The sequence below is a fragment of the Mastigoproctus giganteus genome, chromosome 12 (genome assembly GCF_048544385.1).
Source record: "Mastigoproctus giganteus isolate SK-2022 chromosome 12, ASM4854438v1, whole genome shotgun sequence".
Lineage (NCBI taxonomy): Eukaryota > Metazoa > Arthropoda > Arachnida > Uropygi > Thelyphonidae > Mastigoproctus > Mastigoproctus giganteus.
This window is the reverse complement of record NC_143586.1, coordinates 25,971,332-25,993,414: the sequence shown is the minus strand read 5'-3', so window position 1 is coordinate 25,993,414 and position 22,083 is coordinate 25,971,332. Positions and strand designations below refer to the sequence as shown.

General features: G+C 35.9%; 1 protein-coding gene across 1 annotated transcript in view; it reads right to left on the bottom strand.

The window, feature by feature from the left end:
* Positions 1–22,083, bottom strand: part of LOC150076805 (phospholipid-transporting ATPase ABCA3-like) — a 432,361-nt gene that overhangs the window by 52,483 nt on the left and 357,795 nt on the right. Inside the window, exon 17 of the mRNA XM_090385683.1 lies at positions 2,924–3,157. Coding sequence (XP_090241809.1) covers positions 2,924–3,157 — 234 coding nt within the window. The remainder of the gene's footprint in view (positions 1–2,923; positions 3,158–22,083) is intronic.

Sequence of the window (22,083 nt, the reverse complement as noted above, 5' to 3'; positions counted from 1 at the left end):
TCTATGAGACAGAGTGCAGAGAGATCTCATAAGAGATGGGTCATTAATTAAACTGACTGCTAACTTTTGAATAGAGTGTAGGAGCTTGAGAGAGAGGTTTTCGGAGTGCCAGCTGTGGGATCAGTATTCCATGATATGCCAGATCTGAAACTAGATGAGCTGAATCACAAGAAATGAACGTGAACCAATTAATGTAACTGAAGAAAATACAGAATTTTTCAGCAGAACCTTGTGCTGACCAACTCATAATTGTATAGTAGAAAAAGCTGTATGCATTTTTTTAGTTATAGTTTAAGTTACGAATAGGAGGTGGAAAAAAAAGTTAACAATTTTGTAATGAATTAAATTTGATACATTTTTAACAAAATTACTTATTTTACCTCAACATCTGGGAAGATTTAAATTAGGAATTATTACAAATTGTATTACCTATGGAAAGCAATTGAAATAATTAAAACAATGGTTCACTGTTAACATTCCTTCCAAGGAATAAAAGCAGAACTAAAACTAAAAAACTGAACTAAAAAACTTCTGAATTAATTTGAATGTCTAATAATTTTCATATCTATACAATTGCAAGTGTTTGTCATTTATAACTACATTATTCTTCTTTTTGAAATGCCAAATTAGCTAGTCAATTCATAATGAATACTATATGGAAAAGTCTTAAAGCATTAAAAGTAAGGACAGGCAATGATACCATAATCATTACTTGTTATCATCATCATTGTAAACTACAACAAAGTAAATATGCAGAATATGAATATGGGGATGCAATGTGTACAAGAATGACAAACAGGACAGGAGAACAGTTATGCTCTTAGTTAAGATACACATAAAATGTAAGACAGTGCATCTGGTTGACATGGTAAGATAGTTGACATCCACATGGTAAGATAATGCAGCAAATAGTTACAGTGTAAAACAGTGCATAGATCTATCTACTGGCCACACATAGAATTAGTAGCCATGGCAGCTAGTGCAATGTTGAGTTCAGTTTGGTGTGACATAAGCACTAGGAAAACAAAAATGAGAGTAGGAGTGTGTTACAGGCATAGTGACTGATGAGTATAATGAACAACTACACAGACAAATAGAGGGTCAGTAAACCAGTCTTATAATGGATGATTTTAAATTTCCAGATATCAACTGGGACTTGTTGGTTGATCACTCACACAGTAGTAAGACTTTTGTTGATTTTTTAGATGAATGTTTTCTATACGAGCATTTTAGAGAGAACATCCTTTGTTTGAAGGGAGGTCTCTATGTATCAAAGATGTGTAAATATATCTCCAATTCATAAATGAAGATCAAAGGGTGACATGAGTAGTGACAAACCTGTTAGGGTGGCTGTTCCAGGGAAAATAATAGAGTCACTGGTTAAAGAAGTAATGCATGACCATCCAGACAGGAATGCAGTTATGCTGCAGTTACATCACAGATTTAAGATGGCCTCGTCTCACCAACCAGTTAGATACCAAGATGCAGTAACAATGGAAAAAATAACTTTGAATCATATATTTAGACTTCAGATAAGCTCGTGATACTGTTCCACATAAAAGACTGCTATACAAATTGGAGTAGTGTGCAATTCAGGGCAAGTTACTGCAATGGATAAAGGGATGGGTGAGTGGAAGAAGACAGAGAGTGGTTATCAATGGGCACTGCTCATCTTGAATGATGTTATAAGTGGAGGCCCCCCCCAGGGTTCAGTGCTGGGTCCATTGTTGTCTCCAGTATTTATTAATGATACTGATGAAGGCAATATCAGGTCTAATGCAGTTTGCAGATGATACTAAGATTGGCAGGATGGTTAATGACAGTAGTCACGGTATGCTACTGCAACAAGATTTAGAAAGATTAAGAGACTGGCTGAGAAGAAGTTGTTGTTGTTGTTGTTGTTATTTGGTTTTTAGGAGCATTAGCAACTAAGGCCATATTGCTCCGGGATATGCGGTGGTCATTCCCTGACCTTTCCGCATCTTCCGTATTTGGTGGTGACGGGCTCGAACCCCGGTCTAATCAAGAAGCGTGTACTACGCACTGCTGCTCCTTCCCACCTGGCTACGGAGGCGCCCTGAGAAGAAGTGAAACTGAAGTTCAATATTGGCAAATGCAAGGTACTTCATATGGGTAACAGATTAACATACCAACTGTGTGGCAGCACACTCAGAGCAGTGGAGAATGAAAAAAACCTGGGGATAATTGTGCAGTCAAATATGAAGTTCTGAGGAGTGCAGACAGGCCGCCAGGAAAGCTCATGGGGTTTTGTCAAGGATATATGGGAATTTTGCCAATAGAGATAAGGAGGTGATGGTAAGGCAATAGTAGGCTACATCTTAAATACTCATACAGGTCAGTCTGGAAGCCTCATTTATGAAAAGATGTGGATCTGTTGGAACAAGTACAGAGAAGAGCAATAAAATTAGTGAGGGGAAGAAAGGGATTGCTTATCAGGAAAAGCTTAATTTCTGTAAATTGCAGCACCTGGAGATTAGTCATCTGAAAGGAGATCTTATTGAGGTGTCTTAAGACTTTTGAATGGATTGAAGCTCAATGCTGATGGTCATAAATTCAAATTGAGGAAGGATGGTTGTAGGATAGGTGTGCAGAAGCTTGCCTTCAGCCAGTGGGTAATTGATTGCTGGAACAAACTTTCATGTGGTATTGTAGAGGTGAATCATATCGTTTGAATAAATTCATCAACAAAGAACCAGACAAACTGTTGAGTGGTGATATGGGAAATGGTTTTTTTTTTTTTTTTTTTTTTGGCTGATCTTGTAATATTTGTTTTCTTGCATCATTTGCCACTACTAATATTAATACTAGTATAATACAGCTATTTTCCAAAGATTTCATTATGAAATTTTAAAAAATTATGTTTTTAGAAATCTAATATTCAGAAGAAAAATTAAAAACTTACCTCTACAGCAGGGCTTTAAAACAGGTGGTAAGTTCTCCATTTCACAGGCAAACATCAGAAAAGGATCTCCACACACACTCTTCACTTCACGGTTTCTATAAATGTTATTAATTGCACGTCCAAAACAATATGTGGAAGAAATAACAGAAAAGAACCAGTCTAAACCACGGGATATGTGTTGTAATTCCAGTTGTGGAAGGTCTAAAATAACAACCGCCATCAAAAAAGCAATACCTGAATGTACACATAAAAAAAAAATAAATAAATAATAAATAAATACTCACACACATGCATGTGCATGTATACAAGATGAATCAAAAAGAATTATCTGCCTTCGGATGTTCATGAATCACTAACCAAGCATATGGTATCGAATTAAAAATATCAAATGATAAACTTGGAATTTTTTTTTTTAACATCAATTGGAAATGTAATTTTTATCGTGTCTAAAGTACATGCAGGGTGGAGGGAAAATATGTTGCTAAAATAAATTCTGTATGGGGAAAAAACATTTTACATCATTCAGTTTGCAAAGACAAATTCAGTGACTAGAGTGCAACATAAGAGTTGAACAATACATTCGAGTTGAACAATACATTCGATTTTGTACATGCTACAAAAAAGGACTTACCACAACATTAGTCAATTTACAATTGGTGTAAGCAGTTTGAAAGCGAAAAATATATTCGCAAGGGGAAGAATCCAAGTTACCTTCACACCACTGATGAAACAATATAATATGTACGAGAAGTCATGTATATAAAGTGCTTAGCATCATAATACACAGCCATTTCTGAATAAACAGAAGTTTTTTAAGGTGGCATCGTTTTAGGTTATATCTCATATTGTGAATATCTTCACAACGAGTTGCCACGATATTGCACTACTTCGAATAAGTAACGCTTCACCTAAGGAGAAGACTAATGTTACTTATTCTCAGATAGGTACCACCACCCAGACAGCACTGTTTCAGGGCTATTTGGCCCTTCTTCAGTGAGTGGGTAGGTACCCAAGTGATGCAATGATGGCAAAAACAGTTATGAAGTATAACTCCACAATATGAGAGATGCCTGATGGTGTATGATGTATTTAGACTAAGGCGCATTTAGGGCTAAAGCCTCAAGCTGCGAACAAATTTAGACTATGTATATAAAGTGCTTAGCATCATAATACACAGCCATTTCTGAATAAACAGAAGTTTTTAAGGTGGCATCGTTTTAGGTTATATCTCATATTGTGAATATCTTCACAACGAGTTGCCATGATATTGCACTACTTCGAATAAGTAACGCTTCACCTAAGGAGAAGACTAATGTTACTTATTCTCAGATAGGTACCACCACCCAGACAGCACTGTTTCAGGGCTATTTGGCCCTTCTTCAGTGAGTGGGTAGGTACCCAAGTGATGCAATGATGGCAAAAACAGTTTTGAAGTATAACTCCACAATATGAGAGATGCCTGATGGTGTATGATGTATTTAGACTAAGGCGCATTTAGGGCTAAAGCCTCAAGCTGCGAACAAATTTAGACTATGTATATAAAGTGCTTAGCATCATAATACACAGCCATTTCTGAATAAACAGAAGTTTTTAAGGTGGCATCGTTTTAGGTTATATCTCATATTGTGAATATCTTCACAACGAGTTGCCATGATATTGCACTACTTCGAATAAGAAGCTGTCTGGGTGGTGGTACCTATCTGAGAATAAGTAACATTAGTCTTCTCCTTAGGTGAAGCGTTACTTATTCGAAGTAGTGCAATATCATGGCAACTCGTTGTGAAGATATTCACAATATGAGATATAACCTAAAACGATGCCACCTTAAAAACTTCTGTTTATTCAGAAATGGCTGTGTATTATGATGCTAAGCACTTTATATACATAGTCTAAATTTGTTCGCAGCTTGAGGCTTTAGCCCTAAATGCGCCTTAGTCTAAATACATCATACACCATCAGGCATCTCTCATATTGTGGAGTTATACTTCAAAACTGTTTTTGCCATCATTGCATCACTTGGGTACCTACCCACTCACTGAAGAAGGGCCAAATAGCCCTGAAACAGTGCTGTCTGGGTGGTGGTACCTATCTGAGAATAAGTAACATTAGTCTTCTCCTTAGGTGAAGCGTTACTTATTCGAAGTAGTGCAATATCATGGCAACTCGTTGTGAAGATATTCACAATATGAGATATAACCTAAAACGATGCCACCTTAAAAACTTCTGTTTATTCAGAAATGGCTGTGTATTATGATGCTAAGCACTTTATATACATAGTCTAAATTTGTTCGCAGCTTGAGGCTTTAGCCCTAAATGCGCCTTAGTACGAGAAGTCATTAAGCAAAAGTCTGCTTAGAGATATAGCTGTGAGTGAATATATCTTAAACAAGAGTCTAATGTATTTTTTGGAAGTAATTACTTTTGAAAGTTTATAGTTGAATGAAAATACAAGAAATGAGATTTTCAACAGAAAGTATTTATTTTCAGTGATAAAACCACTTTTCATTTGAGTGGAAAATATAACCACCATGATATTTGAATGTGGGGAACTGAAAATCCTCACATGTCAATGAAGTATGAACAGAATTCTTTAAAAATAAATGTGTTTGAGCCATTTACGTTGGAAAATTTATGGCCTTTTCTTCTTTAGAGAAAAGATGATCAATGAGAATATGCATCTGGACAACATGTTGAATAACTGTCTTATGTCTCAATTTCATGATGATTCTGCTGATTCCATCTTCCAGCAAATAACCTCCATTTAACTTTCATGTGGCAATGCCAGATTCACTCAATAATACTCATATAATCTTTGGTCCCACATCCCATTATTCAGTGAAGGATGCTATGAAGTACCAAAGAAGATGAAATATAATGCTCCTAACAACCCATATAACACCATGCACCTTCATTTTGTAGGGCTATGTAAAGGATGTTGTGTTTGTGCTACCACTGTTCACAGACATGACCGAACAGAAATGAATGAATGATAACTGAGGCAGTAGCATAAATTACCACAAGGGAAGAAATTGCCTGCTGAATCAACATCTGCCATGTGATGTGCAGCTCTCACATAATTTTTCCTAATTTCTTTAATATATTTAAATTTAAATTTTATGATTTCTTTGTTTGTTTGGGGATTTATTAGGCACATCAGCATCTGTGGCCATACGTATGGTAAGTATGTATGCTATTTTTTGTCAGTAATTTTTATGATATTATAAATTTAATTCTGATAATCTTTGAAGTTATTACTTTCTGCAATATTTTGTAAATTTAACTCTTACCTTTTGCAAAGCTAACTCTGGTAATATACATCCTTTAGGTTTATTGAACAGGGTGTTTTTTTTTTTTTTTTTTTTTTTGTGATACTGTTTCTTCTCTTTGCAGTTTTTCAAGCTTCATACCAACAAGATCATTATCCTAGAGAGCAGGGGTGGTGAGCCCACGGCACGTGTCCAAATTTTTTGGGCACATGGAATTCAGAGAATCCCAAAAAAAATTTCAAATTTCGAAACATCACTCCTTGAGTCGTGACCTGCGCCTGCTCATTCTCTTTGCCATGCATGTAGTGACATCACACCATTCAGTAAACAGCTGTATTAATGCAGTGATTTGTTTGAAGTTGGAGTAGTGAGACATACTGATGAAACTGTGACAAAATTGTGTGATTATATGTCTTGAATATCGCCTTTCCAAGGGTAAGATTTCATAGTTACATGGACGGATGAAACTAGTGCTACATGCATATCTCTAAAATCTACAAAGTATAAGCCTGATGTAAAGCATCTGTCATTGATGAAGCAGCAACAGAAGTCTCACTGATAACTATACTTACTTTCCTTTCCTTTGGTTTTGATGTTTTATATTTATAATATAAGAGAGGTTTATCATTTTATATTAAATTTGTTTGTAAGCTAAAAGTTAAATTTTTTTTATGAAGGATTTTATTTTAATACCTTTATTAAAACATCTTTGAAATAATGTTTTTATTTCATTATTTTTTTGTTACGCTTTTGTCAAGCAAAACGTGTATGAAAAAAATAATGATACTGTGCAAAATTCTGAGAGGCATGCAAGGGTAGCTTTTAAAAGATTTAGCCAATTTTGGTATGTACCCTTAAAAGGTTTGCTATCCCTACAATACAGAAAGGTCAGGAGATTTGGTTGGCAACAATGAATACTGTCCAGATGATGTGAAGAAAATGGCAGCATACATTGAGTAAAAAGTATTTACTGTTAAGGAATATTACAGAAGTGGGAATTCAGTTGTTTCTGCTTAAAGAAGATACCAACAACACTTCAGCATGCATAATGGACCAAAAAAATAGAGTTCTGAGGTTGGTGAATCAATATAAGAGAACAGACAGTGTTTTAAATGAAAGGAAAGATCATGTAGGCTGACCTTTATTAAAAATCCCATAGAAGGTTGATGAAGCTAGCTGCAGAGCTCAAGGATGGGTTTGAGTAAACTTTCATAACAAATGAGGATGTCTTACAACACAGTAAAGAAGATTTATCAAAGTGACTGGTCTGCAGGGCCACCACATAAAGGATGCAGATTGTGCCCTGCACAAAGGCATTCATCATTGGGAGCATCATCACATGAAGTTTAATAGTTTGTAAATTTTCAAAAATTAAAATAAATAGAACTTTTAAACTAAAAATAATTAGTTTAGTTAACAAATGTGAATAGTTTATTTCTGGAGAATGATTATTCCCAAATTTGTTTGTAATTTACTGTAGACATTACTAAAAATTAATCAGCCCATTACATTATCATTTAAAATTTGTTTCTTTTATCATCAAACATCAGCCTATAAATTATAAGAATAAATAGTGAATAGTTAATAGTCATGTTCCACATGCACTAGCTCAACTTACCACTTAGTTTTATGCTTTGCTATATGTCTAGCTATTTTGGTGCCCTGCAACTTATAACCTCCTCAATAGTAAAAATATTTGTACAGTAAATTTTCATTGTGAGTGTAAAGTATTTGGTATGCATCTTAGTGTGTTTATGCTGCATATAAATGTAATCTTGAAGGTAGGTACATAAAATAATTCTTAAGAAAATATTAAAAATTTTCTCAAGAACTCAAAAAAACACCCTCTTTCCCAAAATTATCTTTATTTTAAAGGATAGATTTTTTTTCAGTGCTCATGTGCAATAAGTTATGCTTCAGATGTTATGTTAAAGCCCATTTGTTTAGTTGGCCTTGAGTCATAATGTGGAGGATAATAGTCATCCAACATATTTAAAACTGTTAAATAAGACTGGTACTTGAACTTGCAGGGCTGGAACTCTCAGTCCTAACTTATCCTAATATTCATATTTGATGTATGATTTGAGATCTGCTGTGGGTTAATAATCTAAGTAATTTTTGGGCCCAAATTGATCCAAACTGACAACAGTCCTCCATCTGACCATCCTCATTTTGATTCCAGTTTCAATTTCAAAGTGCAGTGTTCTTGTGTACTGAGCAATTGCGCAGTTAATTTAGTTCAATATCATCATTATTTTTGTATTAGTTCCAATTCAAGAGTTTATTATTCCTGTTCACTGTGTAATGACACAATTATTTTATTTATGTGTAATCATTCACATTAATTCTTTTATAATGCAATATGTTGCCTTGTCACATTAAAAGAATTAATTATTATAGGTGATTTTTGTGCTCAGACAGTGCTCTTCTCCATTCCACAAACAGGAATTCCTTCTTTCTATTGTCTAACTTCCTATTCAACAAGCTGAACTCTTATCTCTTTTTCTGTCTATGACATAATTCAATTTCTTACTCTCTTTTTAATACCCTCTCTACTTTTAATTTCCAGAAACTTTAATTTAAATACTGATTATTCAACAAATCTCTCTCTCTCTCTCTCTCTCTCTCTCCCCCCTATGTATCCAGCTTCCATCCTTTCTCTCCCCCACCTCCTTTATCTAAAATTTTAACAGACCTTCACTCCAGCTTGTATTGCATTCCAAGTATCAATAATTAATGGTATTTTTTTTTCTTTCTCACTGAAGATAATGCATGATTATTCTCTCATTAGGAAAACAATGTTTATTTTTTGTTGAAAACATTTTTAAAAACTGTAAACTTTCATAAATGTAACAAATCTTTTTTTGCTATGAAGGAATTTTAGCATATAATATGTTGAACATCTTTCAACTCATAAACAGGAATTTAAAGATGATCTCCATATTAACAAAATATAATAAGGAGAACATCTTTAACAAAGGATGAACACTATTTCTCCATATAACTACCACAGTGACATACTAAAATGGGTTTAGGGCTGAAAGCCTCAGACTATGGGAAATTTACTAGATGAACAAGTTAGTGCAAAGCACCATTTTAGTTCATGGTAAATCAAAGTTGGAAATGGCATAGTTTTTGTTATATCTCATATTGTGAATGCCTTCAGGAGTTGCCTATTATTGCACTACCTCAAATAAGCAATGCTTCCCCAGTAGAGAAGACTAACATTACTTAAATAAGTCACAGTGGTGGACAAACAAGTTAGTGCAAAGCATCAGTTTAGTTTGTAGTAAATCACCGAAGTAGGTGAAATGGCATTGTTTTTGTTACATCTCGTATTGTGAATGCCTTCACAATGAGTTCCCTGCTATTGCACTACTTTGAATAAGCAATGCTTCCCCAGCAGCGAAGACTAATGTTACTTAAATAAGACACTGTGGTGGATGAACACATTTATCAGTTGCTAAATTCTTGCATTGAAGAAAGCAGAGCTGAGTCTGTGCACCTACTAGCAGACCTTAGCTTTCACATCAGCATCATGTTGGAAGTGTTTTCTTTCAAAGTACTTCTCCAGTGGGCTGAACCAAAAGGTCACTAAGCATAAAGTCTAGCTATATGGGAGAATGGACATGACATTCCCCGTAGAACTGCCTCAGGAATTACAATGTTATCTAGGGTGTGTGGAAGGAGGTTATCATACAGAGGGAGTACTACTGTGTGAGCAAATAAGGGCATTTCCTTCAGATAACTTTGTTCACTTTCTGCAGCATTGTACAATAGTATTCTGCATTCACTATCCTGGAACTCAAAGAGGAGGAGGTTGTTTCCATTTGCATTGTTATATGTTCTGATTTCACTGCTTAGGCAGGCATTCCATCTGGCTGACACTTTCTTATACCCCAGCATACCATGAATAATGTGGTGTGCAGTTCCAACAGATATGTTGGAACTGCACACTTACATTCTTGCACTAGGCTATCCACCACATAAACAAAGGTGTACAAAGCCTTGAATGGTTTGAGCATGCTCAATGCTGATGGGATTCTTCCTCTAGCTCAGAAAAATCACCTGAGAGGGCATAAATTCAAATTGAGGAAAGACAGATGTAGGATAGATGTGCGGAAATTTGCCTTTAGCCAGCGGGTGGTTGGTGGGTGGAACAGACTTCCATCCCTTGTCGTGGAAGTTGATAGCCTAAATAAGTTTAAGGCTCAGCTGGACAGGTATTTCGAACGAACAGAGGGGTGAAGTGGAAGTGGTTATTTTTATTTATTTATGTTACTTTTTTTTTTTTTTTTTTTTTTTTGGCTGATGCTGCATAAGCTTGCTTTCTTGCATCGGGTGCCTCTACTAATGCTAATGCTAATGCTAAATACCCTTCCAGTGGATAGATTTTCATAAAATATTATGCTTTGGCCTGTTAGAAAGATGGTATCTCAAGCCTTCCCAAATTTCATTAAAATGGTACTGACAGAAATCCAACAATGATTATTTATTTGTCTGTTCATCCTCACATATCTGCAATAAGGCCTCTGAGGTTGGGATTATTCATACTACCAATTTTAGACACACGCACCAGCCGTTTGTGGCTGGTTGAGTGATGAAATGAAATAGGATGAGATAAAGTGATGGAAAGGACTGTGAAATGGTATTTACAGGGAACTTTTGGTCATTTACAAAAAACTGAACTATAACAAGGGTGAAGTGAGTAAATAAGTTGAGGTGCATTGAAGTATGGATGTAAGAGCGATGGAAGGACGATGGAATCGTCTTTTATCGATTTTATCGATAAAAAGACGATTTTATCGTCTTTTTGTCGCTTTTATATTTGTGTTTTAATGCATTTTGGCTTATTTACTTGTTTTGCTTTTGTTATAGTGTGGTTTTTTGTAAATGATTGGAGGTTTTTTGTGGGTATTGTTTTGCGGTCTTTTCTGTCATTTTATTTTATTTTGTTTCATTGTTCAACCAGTCATGGGCGGTTGGTGTGTGTGTCTAAAATTGGTAGTCATCCTCACATAATGACTTTTTCAGTGGATGAATATTAATAAAATCTTATATTTGGCTCATATAGAGCAATTTATTGAGTTTTTTTTTCAAATTCTATTAAAATCAGACCAATCAGTCCAGAAATTATTTATTTTTAGGCACATTAGCATATATGTATAATACTCCTATTTCATCATGGCTGTCCACATGTAACTACTCCACTCCCAGTAGATGGATTTTCATGAAATTTTATATTTCAGTTTCAAATAGATTTGTCAAACCATCCCAAATTTTATTGAAATTGGATGAATAGAAATCCAATTATTATTTCCTTTTTCCTTTCTTTTTTTTTTTATGTCATGTATTAACTTTGGCATTAGCATTAGTAGAGGCATGTGATGCAAGAAAGTAAGCTTATGCAGCCAAAACAAAATGCTCCCATTTCACTCCTCCATTCACTGGGAGTCAAGTTCATTAACTTGATTCCCAGTGAATGGTCCAAATAAGCCTCTGGGGTTGGGTATATTCCTAGTGAATGGTTTTTAATGAAATTTTATGTTTCCTCTTTTAGAATGACATGTCAACCCTTCCCAGATTTCATTAATATTGAACCAATGGAAAAAAATAGAAATTTGGGAGATATTATTTATTTATTTATTATTATTATTTTATTTATTATTATTTTTTTTCGGACGTATCACGTAAGCTGTCCAAATACCACATATTGTGAGCACTAGATATTATGTTTGTCGGTGTCTGCTGGTTGTAGGAATGAATGGGCAACATGGCAGATGTGCAAATATAGAATGTTCTCAGTTTGCACATCAGTTGTTGTTTTTTTACTTTTTTTTTATAAATCATGAATTATTTCTGTTTGTTAACATGCCTGAAATGTAACACACTGCTTATATTAACTAACTTGCTTACATTTAGCTTCAACAGTTTCTTTTCCACTTTCTTCTAGTTATCATAAAATCAATTACCTTCCTGTAAGAATCTGATCTGTTCGGGCATCCTTATCCCAAAAAAAACAAAAAACCCTTCATGTGTGAATATGGATGAAAAATACCTATTAAGTTTGTTTGTCAGCAAACTGGGCAGCATCAATATTTAAACCATTTGTATCTAGGAGCAGATGATATGATTCTTCCCCTTCCTTATAGTGTTTACATAAATAATGGAGTATTTGTTCCTTTTCTGTGCATTCTTTGCTAGACTTCTTGTAATCTGCTTTGGCTTGTCTAACCTCCTTCGTGAGTTGTGTTATCTTATGTTATTATGAGTTGTCTTATGTTATTCAAGTATTTAGCTCATATGCTATTTAAGTATTCATGTTATTTTAATATACTGTACTATTGTGCTATATTAGTTCTCTCATTATGCTGAAATTAGTGATTAGCCTAGCACTCAGGTGTTCATATTATTCAATATTTATGTGATTTATATAGTATAGACATCAAGCTTAATCTAGGCTAATTATGATTTGTGAAGGAAGGAAGGAAGGAAGCATATCAAAATTTATTTCTACGGTTTTTCATATTCCACAGGCAGAATTTTCAGATGCGTAACATTTGGTCCCATATCCTGAAAATTCTGAGTGGGGGGCAGTAGAGAGTGTTAGACTGAGAATTTTAGCATCTCCGGGTAAACAGACAGTGCTAATTAATGTTTAATTAAATTTAAGTTTAATTAAATTAAACTCTTACAATATATATACAGAGTCAGTTCAGGATAGTCTGCTTACTCACAGAGATATCAAACCATTCTGGAATTTCATGAAGCATAAGAATATAACCAGTAGAAAGTTACAACTCCATAACGCAGATGGAATTCTCTTATCTGACGAATTCAGTATTGCTCAAGAGTTTGCCAAACACTTTTCTAGAATTCAAACAAATGATACATTGAGACCTGCCTCATTTCCTGACTTCACACCTGTTAAAGTTGATATCCTCATTAACCTCTTTATCACTGATGAAGATTTAAATTCGGCATTAAAAAGCATGGGAAATGACTATACTAGAGGCCCAGATGACATTCCAGACTTATTTTGGAAAATGACTGTCACTACATTAAAACTCCTCATACTGCGGATCTTCAACTTGTCTCTCAGGCTGGGGAAGTATCCTAAGCACTTTAAGCAGGTCAATATAGTTCCTATTTTCAAAAAAGGTGATAAAAATGACGTATCTGATTACAGACCCATAACCTTGCAAAACAGCCTGGCTAAACTCTTCGACACAGTAGTACACAAACATCTCTTCGAATTCTTCAGGCTTTTCATCGATCAGAATCAACATGGTTTCTGCAGTGGCAAGTCAGTAGTCACAAATTTACTTCCTTTCTGGCAATACACCTCGGAAGCTCTTGATAACCACCTACAAGTTGATGCAGTCTACACAGACATATCTAAGGCATTTGATAAAGTCCCACACAAACAACTTCTGGAAAAACTTAAGCTATATGGTATCCGTGACCCTTTGCCCTCGTGGCTATGCAGCTATATTACGCATCGTTCCTTGAGAGTTATCATCGATCAAGTGAACTCAGACTGTTTTATACCACTAAGTGGAGTACCACAAGGTCTCCCTTAGGTCCTCTTCTCTTCATTGTTTTCGTAAATGATCTTCCTTCTTTCATCTACACCTCCAATGTTCAAGTTGCTCTCTATGCAGATGATCTTTTTTTTTTTTTTTTTTTTTTATGAAAACCCCAAACACGAAAGGTATCAAAACCTATAGTACTTAGTACAGTGCATGGGTTGAAGGAGAAGTATGGGGAGAGGGGGATGCCGGAACCTTTGCTCTAGAGACTAAACATGGGTTTCACCACTTCAAGCCTCCAATAAGCAAAGTGGTGGTATTTCACCGGTTGATGAAAGTCATCTACCACCTGATTTTAAGATCTACTCAGCAGTGAAGAAGATTACCGATTCTCAACAGCTTCAATGTGCTCTCAATAAATTCTCTCTGTGGCTATCTCTGAATGGCTTGTCTGCTAACCCCTCGAATTGCAAAGTAATCTCTTTCTCATCTTGCAGATCTCCACAACTAATGAATACGGAGTACACTGTTAACTCTGTGATCATCGAAAGGTGTGACCAAGTTAACGACTTGGGGATTCTCTTTTCCAGCAGTGCTAAATTCGATGCCCATGTCCTTAAAATCACCAGCAAAGCATTCAAAACACTGGGATTCATCAAACGGAACACATACAGGTTCAAAAACTGCAGATATGCGGTTATCCTTTATAAAACTATTGTTCTGCCAATCCTTGAATTCAGTTCACCCATCTGGAATCCTCACACAAAGACTTTAACTAACAAAGTTGAAGCAGTCCAAAAAAATTTTGTCCGTTACCTTACGTACCACAATCCTCTATTCTATCACTCAGTGTATTATGAATCACTGTGTGATTACTTTCATCTGAGGCCTCTGTGCACTAGAAGAGTTACTGCTGACATCGCCTTTCTAGCGAAAGTAATCACTGGAATTTATGAAGCATCTGATATCCTGAGTAAAATAAACTTCAATGCTCCCTGTAGACAAGTCAGAAACCTTACACTGTTTCGCCTCGACTCTGCCAACACGGACTTTATGAAGTTCAGTCCACTGAACAGAATCAGCAAATCAGCAAATGACTCTCTCATTGACTTCTTTGACAATTCCCAATCACTGATGAACTCCATCCACAAGTTTGCCTCTTCTCTTAAACTGCAAAGTGACTAGCTCACATCTAATTATTGTAGCTTATTATTTGTTATATTATTTTTCCATTCTCTAACGGATTAATTATTACTTGTTTTACTGGTAACTTAACTTAATACAATCCTCTTTTGTACATATGCTTTTATTGTTTGAATCTATATCAATCTTTATCGTCCTGTTGTATTTCATATTATTGTTATTATGTTTATTGATCTGATCTCAGATACACTGTTAATGGTTACCTGTTGTGTACCTTGCTATTAATAAAATAAAATAAAAAAATAAAAATAAAAATGATTACATGTTAATACCGTATTTTGGGATATTTAGGATGAACTTCAAAACCATATTCATTGGGAACCCATGGTATTAATTAATGAAGAGAAGAAACTCTTATTTTTCAGGGGAGAAAGTGTGGGCGTATGGGATATTGCACAACTTCTCACTATAATGCCCTCCCACATGCCACTCAACAGCATGGGCAGCAAGGGTTCATGAGTTCATACCCACAGAGGCATTTAAAGGGTTTTTATTGCCATTGTGGAGATGGGATAGAGAGAGATGTTTCACGGGAAGATTTCCAAAAAGGCATTGAATGGGTTGAGCACGCTGAATTCTGATGGGATCCTTCCACTTGTTCAGATTACGAACCTAAGGGGGCATAAATTCAAATTAAGAAAGGACAGATGTAGAATAGATGTGCGGAAATTTGCCTTTAGCCAGCGGGTGGTTAATTGCTGGAATAAACTTCCATCTGTCATTGTAGTTGATAGGTTGAATGTGATTTTTTTTTTTTTTTTTTGGCTGATGCTGCATAAGCCTATAGACTTGCTTTCTTGCATCACATGCCACTACTACTACTACTACTACTACTACTACATCAATTAGTGCAGAATGTCCATCTTCAAGTTTTGTGCACTGTTCTAATGTGTTCTGCATATTCATAAAATTTTGGCCATGGACCTCTTGCAGTTAGGTGGTGAATAGATCCTGATGTTGCCATACTCTGTGCCAGGAGAAACCATCTCACTAGAACCATTCCCCTCATAAAACTACATTTCCAGATGTTTCACCAATTTCAACTGATATTATCCTCTGCCATATCATCTTTTTATTCAATCTAGAACATAGTGCAACTCCCTCTGGGTATGTGACTACATCTACTTTATAGATTCATGTACTCCACTGTGCATCATCAGACGCTACTTGGTAACGACTGATGATGTTACGCTCTTTGTATTTTGCAATTCTTTTTTGCTTTATATATTGATGTTTTTTTTGTAATATAAAAGAAATTAAAGAAGAATCCCATTTGTTAACTCTGTGCAAATTACTTTTCTGACATTTTACAGTGAGCAGAATTATGCATCTTAAAAAAAAAAAAATCGGAATTAAAACTAAATTTTTCAACAACACATGTAGAAATATATCATAACACATCTGGTTCACTGTTTGCTAACCTTCTGCAATTGGACTAGTATCATACGCAAAAAAAGAAGTAACTGCAAAGAAGCTAATGCAATAAATGCATTTTTTTATTATATATAATACTCATTTTTATATTATATATAATACTCATTTTTATATATTTAATTTTGCTTTTACTTTAAAATTAACAGCATTTTCGCATCTCTAAAGAATATATTAAAAACTCAATAATGCTGAAATGACAAAAAATCTCACCTGTAACAACATTGTAGAAACAAATGCGTATATATGCAGTAGTTGGGGATATGAACATGAATGATAAACAGTAGATAAAAGGAAGAGCAGCAAAGCCATGTGTTAAACACACTAAAAATAAAAGAGCTAAGAAAAGAAAACAAAAGCGAAAAAAGCAGGTAAGAATACAATTTTTTTTATAATCTAAATTTCTAAACAACAAATATTGGCATTCATAATTCAATCTTCTTGTAAGCAACTTTAGATAAAAAAATATTATTATTATTATTAGCCATATGGTGCAAGGAAGCCTGAGGCTTATGCTGCACCAGCCAAAAAAAAAAAAAAATTGAGTTACCCTGAGAGAGAGAGAGAGAGAGAGAGAGAGAGAGAGAGAGAGAGAGAGAGAGAACCAAGAAAGAGAAGAATGATGATATCCAGCTCAGGACCCTGTGTGTGCCAAGCCCATACTGACCAGATGTGAGCCCCTATGGTAAATATATTAAAAATTTGGTATCTAAAGCAGATATTTTCACAAAATCATTACAAAAAACACAAAGTCTCTCTCCCACCTCACCCTCCCACCCATATATATAGAATGAGAGAGAGACCTGCAGACCGTCACTTTGAAAATCTGCAGGTATCAAATGCTTAATTACACAAAGCTGAAATTTGGAAAGGACAATATTCAGACCACATAAAAACTGCCATTATACATAGCATGAATCAAATATTGGTAATGTTTCCAAGAAAGGGGTCATAAGGAAGGTAACCAAGCAGACAAAGAAAGTTAATATGGTAAATGGAATGAGAAATGGCATTGGTGATGAGATTTTATTACTATAAAACAGCAATTTTTTCAACTGCATTTTTGACTGGACATAGCAACATATATGTTGCTATGTCCAGTCAAAAATGAAAATGTTAAGTGAACAACATATATGTTGTTCACTTAACATAAAACAAGCTTGGAAAGTGGTGAAGATTATGTTAACTTAAACTTAAATGCCCCCAAAAATACTTGCAACAGAAAAAGCAGAGAAGGAGGAGGAGGGACTTCCCTGACACCTGCAAGGATTTTCTCCAACTCTGTTAACACGAATAAAACCAGGGAAGGACCATTCCCACTGGATGCATCTCTTCCATCTTCCCAATATTTCCTCACTTCTCTTCAGCTTTCCTGCTTTTTACATCCCACCTTCCTCAGATTCTCTCATTCTTCCTGACTTTTATATGTCTCTATTCTCCTTAGTTTATAACAGTATCCAACAACTCCAACAATCGCAGATCTAGCATCAATAGAAATAAAACCACATCCTCCCATCCCATTTCCAATGAACAGCCAAGAAAAATGCAAGCTACAGATGCAGAAGATAGGCACTAATATTTCTACATTATTAAAAACTGTAGGCCTCCACATGATCCTCTCTCTTCCTAAATGAGCCAATGGAGAATAACTGTGGGAGAATGGAGAATAACTAATAATGTAGAACCCAAATGGAGAATAACTTTAGGTTCACTGCAATTTATTCATATTCCTCCTAATATTATGTATCTAGAGCAAGTCCTCTCTGAGATTGTCTCATTCACTCACTTAGAGACATCTAAGTCTGTCAGATCTATGACTGGAGGAAATTCTAAAGGCCTCTTCAGTCAGGGCTGTAGTTCCTCTACTCCCCATGGAGTAGGTTTTATATCCCATAAAAAATTTCCTCCAGATAGCTCTGTTTACTTTCTTCAGTGTTATGCAGTTGTAGTCAGCAATCACTGTCTTAGAACCCAGGGAGAATGATGTTTTATTTGAAATGCTATATGTTTGGCATTCATTCCTTATGTTCCCGATGGCCACTTTCAGACATCCCAGCACATTTTTTTTTCTTCTTTTTATAGATCCAGCTAATAAATAGACAAGGTTTTCTTAAATTTTTACCATTTTAATAACTAAATTGGCATATTAATTTAATTTCTAGAAGTAGCTTTATATTGCTACTTACAATACTTAGTTTATTTTGAACTTAGATAGAGATTTTCTGAGTTATTACTTAGTATCAGTAAAACTTGTACCATTCAAAACTTGCCACCATTGTATAGTATCGATAAGGAATAGCATTACGCATATATCGAACTTGACAGCGTAAGGCATATCGTAAAACTAGACAGGGTAATACGTAGCACTGTAGTAGGAATCTTTTAGCTTAGTATAGTATTGGCAATTAATCAATTAAATTTATAAATCCTTTTAATTTTTATTGTTAATTAAATTGTATTTAAACAAAAATCATGCCCCAGACGAGAGCAGCAAAATAACGTGCACAAAAAAGCTAAAGTGCTGTGGTTTGCGGGAGAACTGTAGGGACGATTCTCCAATGCATTACAGTCTAAAAAAATGTCCACAATGCCAAATGTTTGCGGATCTCTCTCTCTCTCTCGAACAGGACATGATCTAGCCATGGAGGATGTCTTTGTGTGTGCTAGGTGCAGAGAATGTGAAGAAATTAGGTGCCATTCTGACTGGCATCTATGAGAACTTGAAGAGTCAGGTGGATACCCTCGAAGGAATTAAATAGGGGGGCCCATAAAGTTCTCAGCTGACCAACTCAATGTCAGAGCACACTCTTATGCACCAGGCAACACAGTGGAAACCTTCGGGGCAGAATGCTTTGGTCCAACAGGAGCTAGTTATTGTAGGTGACTCAATTGGCAGGGAAACGGGAAATACATTGTGCAAAAAGGACAGGTGAAAATAGGACCAGGGTATGTCTGACAGGGGCAAAAGTTGATTACGTTGTAGAGCAGATATCATCTTTTAAGGGCACAAAAGGTGATATCATTGTACACGTTGACACCAATGACATTAAGTGTAGGAGATCTCCAGATTTACTAAGCAAGTACAGGTCAATGCTGTTAGGGTTATATTTGAAAGTGTCTGCAATCCTGCTCAGACACAATTGGAGAGAGTATATGATGAGAGACTTGTCAATCAATTCAGCCTGGAAAGACTGTGCATGACTCATGGGGTAGAATTTTTCTCAGTGTGGTCTGTGCTTGTTAACAGGAGAGGCTGCTTCTACAGGGATGAGATACACTTAAATAGAAGGGGGTGCAAGAATATTTGCTAATGCTGTCGAGGCAATGTTAAGTGGGTCGGCAAACTGCTACCTTGGGGGGATTCACAGACTAATAGATTAACAGTAGCCGCAGGCAGAAATGGTTCTTGCAATGTTCTATTGGAATGAACAGTCGCTCGGAAAGCCAATTGCTGCAGATTTCAGGAACTGCTGGGGGTCGTGAAACAAGTAACTACATGGGCTACATTAGAGTAACTAAGAGTAAGAACAGGTGCATGTATACTTGCATGTATACCAATGCTAGGAGTATAGTAATTAATTTGATGAATTTGAAGTGCTGATTAAAGCATCAAAGTCAGATATTGTTCGGATATCAGAGATGTGGTGCCACACAGATATAAGGTATGCAGAATTGGAATTTGGGGAGTACAATGTGTACAGAAAGGATAGGAATGGTGGAGGGGTTATTTTTTTATTTATTTTTTTGTTTTTTATAAGAACCCCAAACACAACAGGTATTAGAACCTACAATACTTAATATCATGCTTAGGTTGAAGGTTGAGAAGATGAAAGAAGATATTTGTTGACATTAGACGTGAACTTCTGTAGACTGTAATTTTCAGGAAATATGTATGTAGGAAGATTGTTCCAAAAAACAGCAGTTGAATGAATAAATGAGGAAGATGAAAAGTTGGTTCTGTTAGTTTGAAGTTGGACAGTAAATGGATGTTGGCTGGTGGCGGCACGTTTTCTGACTGTTTTGAAAGAGAGAGAGCAGGAATTATACAAGCCAATTCAGAAGAACAGTGCCCGTTTGTTATTTGGTTTTTAGGAGCATCAGCAACTAAGGACATATTGCTCCGGAGATATGGCAGTGGTCATTCCCTGACCTTTCCGCATCCTCCGTATTTGGTGGTCAAGGGCTCAAACCCCGGTCTAATCAAGAAGTGTGTGTGCTACGCACTGCTGCACCTGCCCACCTGGCTACAGAGGCACCACACTGCCCGTGGAAGTATCTGTAGAAAAGGCATGCAACAGAAAAAGAACATCTAAGAGACAGAGAGTGGAGAGAGTCTGTTAGAGATGAGTCATTAATTAATCTTCTGAATGGAATCTAGAAGCCTGAGAGAGGATTTGGGGGACAGCGCCAGATGTGGGAACAATATTCCATTGTAGGGCAGAAATGGAAGTTTTTTTTTTTTTTTTTTTCCTGGCTGATGCTGCATAAGCTTGCTTTCTTACATCATATGCCTCTACTAATGCTAATGCTAACCATAAGATAGAAGCTTGTTCAGAAGATCTTTATGCCAAACACGATCGAAAGCCTTTGAGATGTCAAGACCAACTGCTTGTGTTTCGCCGAACTTTTCAATTGAATTTGTCCATAAATGGGTAACATAAGCCAGAATATCACCAGTAGATCAACATTGAAGTAATCCATCTGGCAATCATTGATCACATGGAAGGTTTCTAGGTAGTTTATGAGTTGGCGGTTCATTGATTTCTCCATTACTTTAGAAAGAGTAGAAGTAATTGCAATGGGATGATAATTGAATGGGAGGGATTTGTCACCCTTTTTTAGGAACTGGCTGGACACGAGCAAATTTCCAAACAGAAGGAAAAACACATTTGGAATAAGAAAGCGAAAAAAGGCAGCAAATAGAAGTAAGTTCAGGTGCACAGGTTTTGAGAACAAGTGGAGAAATACCATCAGGACCTGGAGCTTTCTGAGCTTCACGATTTATCAAAATCCTTCTGACATCCTTTTGATGGAAGACCACAGGAGGCATTAAATGCACCGTGTTGGGAATGTTAGGAGGTGTTTTACCAAGATCATTAATACAGGAGTTGGAAGAAAAATGGGATGCTAGCAGCTCAGCTTTATCCATCTGGTTTTGACAGAAGTGGGAGCAGAAATGGGCAAAAGTTGCGGCCAATAGCTTTGGCAAGAGACTAGAATGCTCGGCTACCATTAGAGCAGGAAGACAGTTTTCTATTCTTAGCCTGTTCAAAATCTTGTTTGGACTGATTAATGACTGCTTTACAATTGTTGCGAGTCTTGGTGTAGGCAGAAAATGAAACTGAAGAGTTGGAAACAAACCAATTACGATATGCAACATTCTTCTCTTGAACAGCACTAGCATATTTATTGGAAAACCAAGGTTTATATAAAGGACAAGATTTTAAAGTGGAGTGTGGAATAAAGGATTCCATTCCTACAAGAATAATTTCACTGACTCAATCTGAGCAAACGTTGACATCAGTGAGGCAAGTTTCCTTGGTCGGATTGACCAAGGAAAAGAAGAAAAGAAATCTTGCAGTTCATCTCATTTTGCATTCTTGTAATGCCAAGCAACATGAGGTTGGAAATAGCCATGAAATAAAGGCTAAATTTGAGAAGAGGCAATCACCAAGTTGTGATGTGAAGTGTCTAAAGGACCACTCACTTCGACCATATACTTAGACGG